Source organism: Habropoda laboriosa, unplaced genomic scaffold (assembly GCF_001263275.1).
Source record: "Habropoda laboriosa isolate 0110345459 unplaced genomic scaffold, ASM126327v1 scaffold123, whole genome shotgun sequence".
NCBI classification, from domain to species: domain Eukaryota; kingdom Metazoa; phylum Arthropoda; class Insecta; order Hymenoptera; family Apidae; genus Habropoda; species Habropoda laboriosa.
In genome coordinates, this window is record NW_017100236.1 from 662,159 (window position 1) to 673,876 (window position 11,718).

General features: G+C 33.9%; 4 protein-coding genes across 4 annotated transcripts in view; 2 read left to right on the forward strand and 2 right to left on the reverse strand.

Moving 5' to 3' along the window:
* Nucleotides 1-883: 883 nt before the first annotated feature.
* LOC108571680 (repressor of RNA polymerase III transcription MAF1 homolog) lies at nucleotides 884-2,408 on the forward strand. Its single transcript, XM_017933783.1, has 5 exons — nucleotides 884-1,232; nucleotides 1,317-1,466; nucleotides 1,675-1,956; nucleotides 2,087-2,206; nucleotides 2,285-2,408. The coding sequence occupies exons 1-5, from the start codon at nucleotides 1,150-1,152 to the stop codon at nucleotides 2,352-2,354; spliced, it is 705 nt and encodes a 234-aa protein (XP_017789272.1). The 5' UTR covers nucleotides 884-1,149; the 3' UTR covers nucleotides 2,355-2,408.
* A 1,161-nt stretch (nucleotides 2,409-3,569) lies between these two features.
* LOC108571674 (ubiquitin carboxyl-terminal hydrolase CYLD) lies at nucleotides 3,570-7,506 on the reverse strand. The gene is made up of 11 exons (XM_017933776.1): nucleotides 6,837-7,506; nucleotides 6,587-6,728; nucleotides 6,285-6,506; nucleotides 5,589-5,764; nucleotides 5,402-5,518; nucleotides 5,114-5,337; nucleotides 4,873-5,045; nucleotides 4,514-4,810; nucleotides 4,323-4,438; nucleotides 4,036-4,252; nucleotides 3,570-3,953 (listed from the first exon to the last, which is right to left on the reverse strand). The coding sequence occupies exons 1-11, from the start codon at nucleotides 7,311-7,313 to the stop codon at nucleotides 3,763-3,765; spliced, it is 2,352 nt and encodes a 783-aa protein (XP_017789265.1). The 5' UTR covers nucleotides 7,314-7,506; the 3' UTR covers nucleotides 3,570-3,762.
* Nucleotides 7,507-7,931: 425 nt separating this feature from the next.
* On the forward strand, nucleotides 7,932-11,038 carry LOC108571684 (nuclear pore complex protein Nup93-like). The gene is made up of 6 exons (XM_017933787.1): nucleotides 7,932-8,158; nucleotides 8,489-8,669; nucleotides 8,748-10,036; nucleotides 10,110-10,466; nucleotides 10,536-10,653; nucleotides 10,727-11,038. Exons 1-6 carry the CDS (start codon nucleotides 7,932-7,934, stop codon nucleotides 11,036-11,038), a joined length of 2,484 nt encoding a protein of 827 aa, XP_017789276.1.
* Nucleotides 11,039-11,326: 288 nt separating this feature from the next.
* Nucleotides 11,327-11,718, reverse strand: part of LOC108571695 (ADP-ribosylation factor-like protein 2-binding protein) — a 1,011-nt gene continuing 619 nt past the window's right edge. The window contains 3 exon segments of the mRNA XM_017933798.1: nucleotides 11,327-11,419; nucleotides 11,487-11,642; nucleotides 11,644-11,710. Of these exon segments, the coding sequence (XP_017789287.1) occupies nucleotides 11,327-11,419; nucleotides 11,487-11,642; nucleotides 11,644-11,710 (316 nt within the window).

The following is an 11,718-nucleotide window of genomic DNA, read 5'->3' on the forward strand; positions in this document are numbered from 1 at the left end:
AATACGCGAAAGTAGAGTTGAATCATATACGCAACCGTGCACACAGTCAAGCGCGTTGCATCGCGTCCTGTACATACACATCCTTATCGGCGGCTGTCGATTGGCTGAATAAAATTCATGTACGTATCCCCACTAAAAACAAACATAGACAAGGGGGTAAAGACAGGGGGGACGGGGTAAAAAGAGCAAAAGAGAAGAGCAGAGAGGTAAAGAGAGAAAAGTTCAAGACGCTTCGCTGTGCTATTTCTGTCACGTAGAACGTATATATTCGTGTTGCATATAGGTGTACTGACATCAAGACGCAAATAATTGGTAAACGGTGGGAAACAGGAACGAACAGGGTTGAAGTTTGTCGAACCTTCATTATTGCAACGAAGTTTGATCAAGTATTGGGTGCATTCATTTGACAGTGACCGTGATAATTCGAGTGATAGTGACAACAATGTCCGTGATTATGGATTGTTTTCGTCAGTAGCGGACGTGTAAAGTTTCTTAGTCACTTTGTTTAGCTGACTTCCAATAAACGAGCCTGATTCATTGTTCTCTATCAACATTGTGGCTTATTCGCCAGTAACTTTCTGTTTAGCGCGGGTTTTCGACTTAAAAAACGGCGTCTTTTGTTTTGTCAAGGGTAGTCGGCCGTCCTTTACGCCGTTTTCCCTCTCTTTAGCTTGCACGTCACTCACCGCGGCTGCAAGAAAGCAGCAACACTCTGGTCACGGCTGAAGGTTTAATCTGAGGACCGATTGCTGAAATCGGACTGCGCACGGACGTAAATTCGTCTCGATATCTTTAATTAGAGATCTGTGATGTACAAGCTCGGCGTCGCGGGAAAAATCATTACGTCCACGATTAATTTCGTACACTCGAAGAGGAAAGGAATTTTCATATACATAAAAAAGATGTACAAAGACTCAATATGTCTTCGAAGTCGTAGAAGCTTTTTAACTTTTCGATTATATTGAACACCTTGGCCGTACGACTGAGAAACGAGGTCAAGTATTGTCGAAAAACACACTAAAAGTCATCAACTCCTGTCTAATGGAGTATTAATGACAAAAGCATTACGCTAGGAGATGCACCAAGGGTATTCAGTACTGAGACGCTGTTCTTATACAATATAAAAGGGTAACTGCTGCTGTTCACAAGATGAAGTTGCTGGAGAGTACACGTTTTGAAGCTATAAACAGTGCCTTATCCATCAAGACTGGAGACAGCAAAATAATAGGCAGGTGAGATGATTGGTTCAATATTTATTAGATCTATGATATGAACCATTTAGAACAATATTAAATGTTGTCCCTTCTGACCTGCAGAATAGAGAGTTACTCTTGCAAAATGGCTGGAAATGATAAACAGCTGTACAAACGTTTCAATGCAGAACAAGGTTTTACTCCACATGATCTTCAAGCTTTGTCACCACCACAAACATCTTTGGGAACATCACCTGCTCAAGGGTACTTTAGGTACTAAGAATTCTAACTGTGGTGTAATGAAATAATAAACCTACAAATATAAATATCATCATCCCCTTTAATACAGAAAATAATATGCTATTCTAAAATAGCAAGAACTATAAAAACTCACAGTGCCTTATCATAAGATGTCTATGTTTACTTTTTGATATCTGTTACCTGTGTATCTATTTAACAAGCCTCCATATTTTTGCTACAGCCACAGTGTTTCTGGTGATGAAGATGGTCCACTATGTGATACAATCAGTAGAAAAACACTATTCTATTTGATTGCCACTTTGAATTCAGCTTTCCATCCAGATTATGATTTTTCTGATGCTAAGAGCCATGAATTCAGTAAAGAACCAAGCTTGCAGTGGGTCATGAATGCTGTAGACAGTAATTTGAGTGCAACCGCGGGAGATCATTATCGCACCCTCCGAACGGCCCTTTGGGCTGCCATCGATGATGAAATATCATTGAATGAATGTGATATTTATAGGTAAATATTTCAGTCAACGTCTTCAGAGTACAGACACCTTGAATTTACACTCATGAGTGCAAGCATTTTGCACTCATGGGAGAAAATTGTAAAATGTTCTAAGTAAACTAAGAATATGAAAACATTTTAGTTACAATCCAGACTTTGCATCTGATCCATTTGGAGAAGATGGATGTCTATGGTCTTTTAATTATTTCTTCTACAATAAGAAGTTAAAACGCATTGTGTTTTTCCCATGCAGAGCAATAAAGTGAGTATACTCATTCTTTAGGTCAACCTTTGTTTGGTCGTATTTATCACCTTTTTTTTTTTCGGTGTATGTTTACAGTCCTCTCTACGTATTAGATTCCGGCGTTGGCAGTGACTTTGCCATGGATGAAGATGAAGATAGATACTAAATTTATAATACATGTTTACAAACTTTGTCATTATCTTTATTACTTCTGCCGTACAAAGGCATGAATGAACATTGAACTTCACCTATTACATAACTTTCTTATTATGTACAATGATACACCATCATTTTTCATAATTATCTTGTATATTTTTTCTTGGAGTGATGTGTGTTTCAAACTTGATATTTCTAATAGAAATTCTACCTTTTTTCTTTTTTGTTTTTAGTTTTTTTCGTATAATATTAAAGTGTAATTGTAATTAACAAAGAATCAAACAGAAGAACAACTGTGTAAGATTTTTAGATTCGTATTTTCCTTGTCAATTTTATAATTTTCATGTACACATTTGTTATCCAATATATTTTAAACATATAAATTTGCTATATGTTAATCAAATTTTGATAAGTCTAAAAACTATATAGATTTCCTTTTCTAAATGAATTAAAAAGATATTCAAGTTGAAAATATTAAAAAAAATTCTTGTTATTTATATTAAAAAAGAATTAACAAATTTAGTGGATTTTAAATTGGTGTTGTGCTAAGTATCTCCATTAGATTCTTTAAGATTCTTACGATAATAATAATAGTAAAGCTACAAAAAAAAATCTAATTTGATACTATGAAAATGGGAGTACAAAATTATTACAGTAGCGGTAGATCTAAAAGTGCAGCATTAACTTTTGAGTCCTAGTCATTATATTTTTAAGTTACAAAAAATTTGTTAGCTGTTTGTGCTCTTTGCTATAAAAATCAGTCACAAAATGTCTTTAATGTATTGATAAACTGTTCATATAAAACTGTGTTCTTTCTATGTTTCATGTACATGATTTCTGATAAGCCTACACGATCTTAGTACATATATGTATCGATGCATAAACATTCAGTTTCGCGAATTGCTAAGATTTCCATCTAATATTTTGAACTTCGACTAAACTGATAAACAATAGGTCGTGCAATATGTATAAATTTTACAATAGCATGGTAGATTTTCTTAAAACTTCCATGTAGTGTAAAAATTTAATTTTACGTCACTGATAAATATATACATGTATACATATATCTCCTGAACTTAAAATGAAACCGTACTATGCTCGAATTACATTACTAAATTGTAATTAAAAAACATGATTCTGAGGTGATTTGTATAAAGCATATGTATAGCTTTAGTTTCCTTAAGACTACATGTTTGTCAGCATTTGAATAAACTTTATGAGCCGATACAATTCAGCCTCACGTTTCTTTTTTTTTTAAATCTCTTGTCTTTACTGATATAAGTCTTTTACGAATAATTGCCTTTGTCGTACCACCAATTTGCGTACATCAAATAAATAAAACAAGCACAAACATTATGCTTAAGTTCATTGAGTAATGACTTTAAACCTAACTTACCTAAATTATCGGGCAATTCAACTTATTTGTACATCATAACATCGGGGGATTGATACATGCACATGTATGCGTCGCATAAAAGTCGTTTTGCATGTTCTGGTAGGTGACGGTCGTCCGTTAATTCAGTCAAATAATTTCCGCCTTCTTCGCTTAACCAATATGGGAAGTCTGGACACGGAACCATTTCTGGTATATTGTAACCATTTTGTTCGCCTAAAGACAAAAAAATAATTTATAAATTACTATATCGAAAATTAATCACTATATGAATTAATACAAAACATGATAGAAATACCTTTTCTATCAGCCATAGAATCAAAGAAACACCACGGTGCTTCTGAGCCTGAACCGCATTTTACAAAGCACACATAATGAGAGGTTTCGATACACACTACTGCTGATAGTTCCAGGTACAATCGCGGGACAGGACAATGTTCTTGCAATATAGCGAATTCCATTGGTACTACAAGTTTCTTTGGTTCATGATTTGTCCTTCGTTCATGTTGATGTACCTGAAGAAGTATTATATTTTTAGAATATCTGAGCTTTGGCTATTTATTTAAATTTGCTTATCTAATGTACCGTCTCTAAACATTGTAAGCAAAAGGCAGTGCTTTCGAGACCAGCACCGCATTGTCCGTAACACTCTTTACATTCGAACTCTGCTAATTTTCCACAAACAGTACATTGCCGAGGAGCTGTAAATAAAAAACCGAAATTTATTGTAATATTAATATAATTCATTATAAAAGGAATATTTTAACAATACGTACAATCTTCAATTATGTCTGTCACGTCGAGTAACAACGTAGGCTGAATCTTTTGATACATTTTGAATGATTTCCCAAATCGTGGCATTTGTATGATAAGACATGAAGGAACTTCTTTCAATCTTATATTACTTGTAAGAAAACTTTGTTCTAATAATTGTTGTACGGTTGGAAGGTTTAAGTGATCGTCCTTCTCAACGAAAAGTTGGTAATGATATGCATCCTGACCAGAACTCAATTTGAGAAATGGTTCGGCGTTCAGAATTTGAGCAACCAGGGACGTCAAAAATTCTTCAGGATCTAAAGGAGTTCAAGTGATTTTAATTTATGAAATATGGATCGCTTACATCATAAGAACGTACCTTTTTCTTCACTAGTAAGGCCAGATACGGACGACAATTTTTCGAGCAAAGTTCGCAGCTTCATCACTCGATCTGCTCTTACAAACATATTTTTTCTAAGTGGATTTACAATTTCTTCGCGTAATACTCTTTGTACTTCTTCGTATTGTGGACAGTCCTTTTCATTTGGCGGCCTTAAAAAAATTATCACATGTAAAATCTTGTTATTTTCAATAAAAATTGAGTAATGTTTAATCAATACCTAAATAATAGATTATCAAAAACACTAGTGAATGTAAACATGCTGAAAAGGGTGGCATCTAAATAACACGAATTGTGATGGCCTTGGATTCCTCGGTATTTTCCGCAAATACTTTCCAAGTTTCCTTTTACAGAAATAGGCCGCACCATACCGACAATTACAGAGCTTTCCATATTTCCGAAATTATCTGTACTTATCGACGTTGTTGGATCATCAATTTTCGCCTATAACAGTATACTTTTTATTACACGGAGATGAGTGAAAAAATCGTGAAAAAATAATATTTACCATGGTGTCACAACGAGAACATTGATCGAGATCTATGAAAACAGCTCTATAAGGTCGACAGTGGAAATATCGGACGTCTTTGTATGTTCCATCGGTACCTGATGGGTGACTATCGTCCTGAAGACGAAATAATTATTTATAGTTTAATTAAAAATTTTTTTGGATGAAACCCTTTCGTTATACACACCAATTCTACAGCTGCCATTAATTTTCCAGGGGTAATACCAGGGGGTGTTCCGATCCAACGAATAACTCCATAGTGTACATCAGAATCCAAAAGCACCTTCACATTTGAACCCACAATTAAATCAGAGTTTTCTGTTCGTCCAATTTTTTTATTTTCATTCTTTTCAGGTGTACTACCTGTTACAATAATAGAAGTTTAAATTTACATTTACAAAAATATCATTCTATTTGAAGGGCTAATTGTAAAAAAAATATCACGAAAAAAACAAGGCAATGCAACTTGACAGGCTATATAAACATGAAACATGGAAGTACAGTAGAATTCATGAATGTCTACTATTCCTTACTACAATTCAATGGACTCATGTGTGCAACTGTCCCCTCAATATCACTGTACAAATTTGATTCAATATCACTACTCCACTTATGCTCTAACACAAAGACAGGGATGTTTTGCAATGCAGCAGCCATTTTACAATAAAATTATAATAAAGTTTACAACACTGAGAAGCTTGCCGGCAATACTGAGTGAGACTAAGATTGTGGCTATTTTTAACCACCTCAGTTATTCTTGACTCCCTCTACTCCACATGGTGAGTGAAGACAAGCATACTATGTAGGATTTTTAGAAAAGCCAACAGTGTTCTAGTGAGTAAGAAGCCAAGCTTAAAATTTATTTCTACATTTCTGCTATTACCATGAGTAGTTGTGCTTTTAGTTACATTGCTGTCATTCTCATGTGTTATTGACTTTACTGATTGAAGGTATTCCTTTGACAAAGATTTTTGGTCTCTATTATTATTTTTATTGTCATCAAAGTTAATGAATCTTTCTAACATCACAGGTGGTGTAGAATCTAGTACAGATTTTTTTTTATCATTAGTGTAATTGTTTCCTATGTCATTCTTCATAAATAAATCTGAAATTAAGAATTCAATTATAAAATTTAAATTCCACAGGTCAAAAAAAATAGAACTGTGTAGATATAAATTTTTGTACTTTTGTCTGTCTTTGCAAGGCCTGTAGGACCCCCAGGTATTAATGGGAAAACGTTACTTAATGAAGCAAATCTTCCTTCAGAATGATTAGAAACAAAGTACTCCTTGCTCAACAAAGCTGTCTTAGAAGATTCTTCTCCTTCCTGTCAACACATTATCAACCACATATGTATATATTTAAGAAATAATATTATTCAAGAAAAACGAAAGGATATATTTTCTAATAAAGATGAAATATTACACAAAATTACCAACAAATCAAGGCCAAAATAATATCCCTGGCCAAGCTGTGGCACAGGTCCAATGTACTTAATAATAGCCAAATATTTGGTACATCCCTGGGGATTAGCACAATACCAAACAGCATCATTTACTGCTAGGCTCATAAGCTCTTCACACAGACGTTTACGGTTAGCCAAATGAACCCTTTCTTGTGGTACTGTAACAGCAGGTAGAAATTTCCATACTTCTGGCGAAACGGCTATTAAATCGAATCTGTGACATCGCCATTCGGTACCACGCCATTCTGATCCTGTCGTATCAATGACGCGTACTTTAAGCAAGCTGTCTCCTAAATCTTCGACAGCCTCAACGAGCATGCCGAGACGTAATGTATTGACATTTTTGTCACATTCTCCCGACATACGCATCAAAATGGTATTTTGCTTGGCGACGAAACATTGGAGGACCTGACAGTCATCCTTGCTATTGGAATTCCGTTTTTCCATTATTAATTGTGAACGAACATCATCATCAGGCTATTTGTCGATCACGACGTGTACGAAGCACGCGGATAAAACGCAACGTTTATTTCAATCATTGTTCAGTTTTCGCCCCAACGATTCAGATCAAATAGATGAAAGTTTTACATGCTTGTCACTTATAGTGCTACCGAAGTTCGTGAACATTCGGTAGAATTATTTAAAGAAATATTGTTCGCAGATACGCACGGACTTTCGTGCAGTCAAATTCAAGCAGAAGAATGCACTTCGACTGTCAATCTGTATAGGGTGTTTCATAATGAGAATATTAGGTCATAATGTTGGTAGCATTAAATTTTAAGGCTTGCTCTCATGTACACAAGTCATAGTTTATGTGATTTAATTTTACAAAATACGTTTATTTCTTTGATATTCTTATCTGTTAAATGATTATTGAAGACAGAAAATTATTTCCTTCTACTATTAATAGTTTGTATTCTAAAATCTATACATTAAACTATTTTCTCGTTTATTGAAAATGTGATCAAAAATGTTATCTAGCAGTCTATGAAAGGACAAAAATTCCCTGCAATTTTCACTCATGTGTCTGTAACTCATGGAATACGTGAACATCGTTTTTCAAATATGAGTGATCTTAGTTACACCGACATGTTAAACGCAGTTTCTTCTCGATTGCCAGGTGATACTGGTTTCAGTGAATTATTACGATCAGCGGAACGATTATCCGCTGCCGTAGAAGGTAATGAAGAACTTCCGCAAGTTGAAAGAAACCTTCGTCAAATCTTAGAAGCTTCCAACGAATTGTGGTCTCGTGTCACGCAAACCGGCACTCAAGATAATCAAGTTCAGGCGTAAGAAAATTTAAATATTCATTGCATATGAAATTTTCAAACCAATTTTAAATGCACTGTTTAAAATTTATGCCTGCAACAGAAGATTTATTCATTTTTTCATAATTGTGCTTGATGTAACACATAACCTACCTGCTTTATAAATTTCTGGCGCCAAAGATTTCTAACAGAGTATAGTAGATATTTAAACTTGTAATTTGTATAATATAATTCAATTTACAAACAAGAAATTTTCTTATTGAACAAAATTTGTATCATTAATATTTTTCAGATTTAATGTATGTTTTAGTATTATTTAACATCAGGAAAAATAATATATTATAATTTTAGACACCTTCTACTTGGCTCACGTGGTGTTGATTTACCTCAGATATCACAGAAATTGAATTCACTTAGTGCAAGACGTACATTTGAACCCTTAGATCCTATTGCAGACACAAATATAGTTAGTTACCTCAGAAATGAAAAGGAGAATGCTATTTTATCAATCATTGAACAAGTTCACAAAGATGTAAGATATCATATTGTGCTTCTTATGTTAATAAGACTTTAAGGTTCTACATATTGAGCTTATGATTTTTTGTTCTAGACATTTGAACTTACCAGAGTTCAACAAATGGAACATATGTTGGGTGAATGGAAACAAATGCGGTTTGAAATAATAAATGCTATGACAGCTCCATCTGGGGAGCTTGTAGATTTACGTGGGACCCCACAACGTACTAAATTAGCTGGCTCTATGGTCAGTGGTTTATCCAGTGTAGAAGTAGCTTATGTGAAAGAGTTACAAAACTATAATGATCATGTACTTAGAGGAATAACTAGACCAAATTTGTTTAATGCATTTTGTAAAGCAGCAAAGACATTTAATGATACAAAGATTGTAGATATTTGGCAAATGGTTAAATGTATGGTGGACATTCCACCTATTCCTAAGGAAGACCAAATTAAATCAAGGAGTACTGCTGCTGTTGAGCAGGAAATTGTATTACATGCAAGGAAATACTTGGAAAATAGATATAGAGATTTTATGACTTCTGTTATTAGTGAGAACTTGGCCCAAGCAAAAAGGGGTGGTATTCCAGGCACTGTGCCATTAGTTAAAAGTTTTGTTTTTGTCAAAGTAAAAAATCTAAGGGAACTAGATGATGTTATGGTTGAGGGTGAACCATTGTGGCTTTTAATCTATTATTGTATGAGAGTTGGTGATTACAAGGCAGCATTGCAGTGCCTGAATCAGTGCAACACAGAATTTCCAGAATTTAAAGTTGCATTAGAAGAAGCTTGCAATGATCCTCAAAGACATCCCAGTAGTTATGCAGAATCAAACTTGAAATTGCACTATAGAAAACATGTTAAATCAGTTACTGATCCATATAAAAGAGTTTCATACTGTGCATTAGTTCCTTGTGAACCTGATGACTTGCATTCTGATGTAATTTGCACTGCTGATGATTATTTATGGCTAAAACTATGTCAAGTTAGAGATCAGCCAGATGCAGAGAATAAACTAACTTTAGATTATTTGCAAACTACAATATCAGAGATATATGGAGAATCATATTACCATGCTCATGAACAACCATTTGTATATTTTTCCATGTTATTTTTAACTGGTCAGTTCGAAGCTGCAATTGAATTTTTGGCAAGAGGTGCAGGAGCCAGACACCTGCCACATGCTGTGCATTTAGCAGCTGCCATGCACGAACACAACTTATTAGGAGTTAGTCAAAGTGTTTTAGCACCATTGATAAGCGTTGATCCCTCTGATAAACCTCCCGCAAAAAGATTAAACTTTGCTAGATTAATATTACTGTACGTCAAAAGATTTGATTCCACGGATCCAAAAGAATGTTTGCATTATTTATTCTTATTAAGGTATAATAAAAAATGTACAAAAACAAATTATTAAAATGTTAGAAACTTATTTTTTATTACATGATGCTTTCAGATGGATGAAAGATCCACATGATCGTAACATGTTCGCCGCTTCAGCTGCTGAAATGGTAGTTGATGCTTCTCTAGCAAATAGAATACAATTGGTTGGAAAAATAGAAAAGGATCGCTGGGTTCCCGGAATTTTAGATCAGTTCCAGATTAATACAGAGGACGTAATAAATATAAGTGCGGATACATTATATAGAAAAGGTCTTTTAGAAGATGCTATAATGATGTATGATCTCGCTGGTAATCACGAGAAAGTTCTTAGTTTAATGTGCACGCTTTTGGCACAAGTAGTTAGTCAAACGGTTTCACAGGGTTCGCTGAGATCTCGATTGCAGGTTACTGCTACTGAGATAAGTACAAGGTAATATTGAAGGACTAAAAAGTTATCGTTATTAAAAAAACAAATTGTTATATAAACGTTTACTTTTAGGTATCAAAATATCGAGATACAAGCACCATCTGAGTTAGTATCTGCATTTTACACTTTAAGGCATCTAATGGTGTTCTTTGATCAATTTCACAATGAACAATATCAGAGTGCTCTTAGGGTAAGGAATCAGGGATTATTACTATGTGTATTTTAATTTTTATGTCAAATGTATAATATTGATTTATTTATAGACTATCGCAGAATCAAAGTTGCTACCGCTACATATAAAGGAAGTCGACGAAAGAGTAAATGCATTACGACGTGTGCCACCAGAAGTAGCTGGTACATTAGCAGACGTCCTTTTAGCCACAATGACGATTCTCTATCGTCAGTATCAGAAGTTAAAATCAGTAGAAACGGGTGATGAAGAAGCAAGGAAACAACAATTACTTGACCTTCGGGAACAAGCACGAGCATTGACTAGTTTCGCAGGAACGCTTCCATATCGCATGCCCAATGAAACAAACAGCAAACTTGTACAAATGGAAATTCTTATGTGCTGAATTAAATATGTTGCATTCTTTTTATCATTTTATTTTCGTTACGGTACTTTAAGCGATGCAACATATATGTATATTTGTGCGAGTACTGAGTTTGTGAAGCACAAACACAATCAATGTTACACGTTCTCAATTTTAAGAGTATTACCAATGTAGTGTATATATATTTTTTGTACGTCCATAAATTAAAAAAAGAACAAAAAAATTGCAAACAGAATAAACGTAATGTTCCTTAAATTATCTTCTAACTTATTTGTTAAAAAATGTTAATTTCATTTACTAAAATATTTTTTATTCAATGGAATCATTGTCAATTGTATTGTTTGTTTTAAAAGATATTACAGATATTCCAGAACTAAGATCTTGAACCTTTCCTTCCTTTACCTAAAAGTAATTTTATTTCATTCTTATTTCTTCACCTATTTCATGGTCATATATTAATAATACTTACAGCTCTATAGTCAAGGAACATTTCTTTAAAGGCCATGAAGTCTGTGAATGTTGATAATACCTCAAAAACTTCACCTTCCAATTCATTTTGCCTAACAAAATCATTTAAAAATCAATTTAAGAGAATACAATTTTTTATCATATATGTATATATGTATATATATTGTTCATAAATTTCTAATGCTTACTTTAAATATTCTAAAAATTGGTGTATACTGAAATGTGGTATAGCT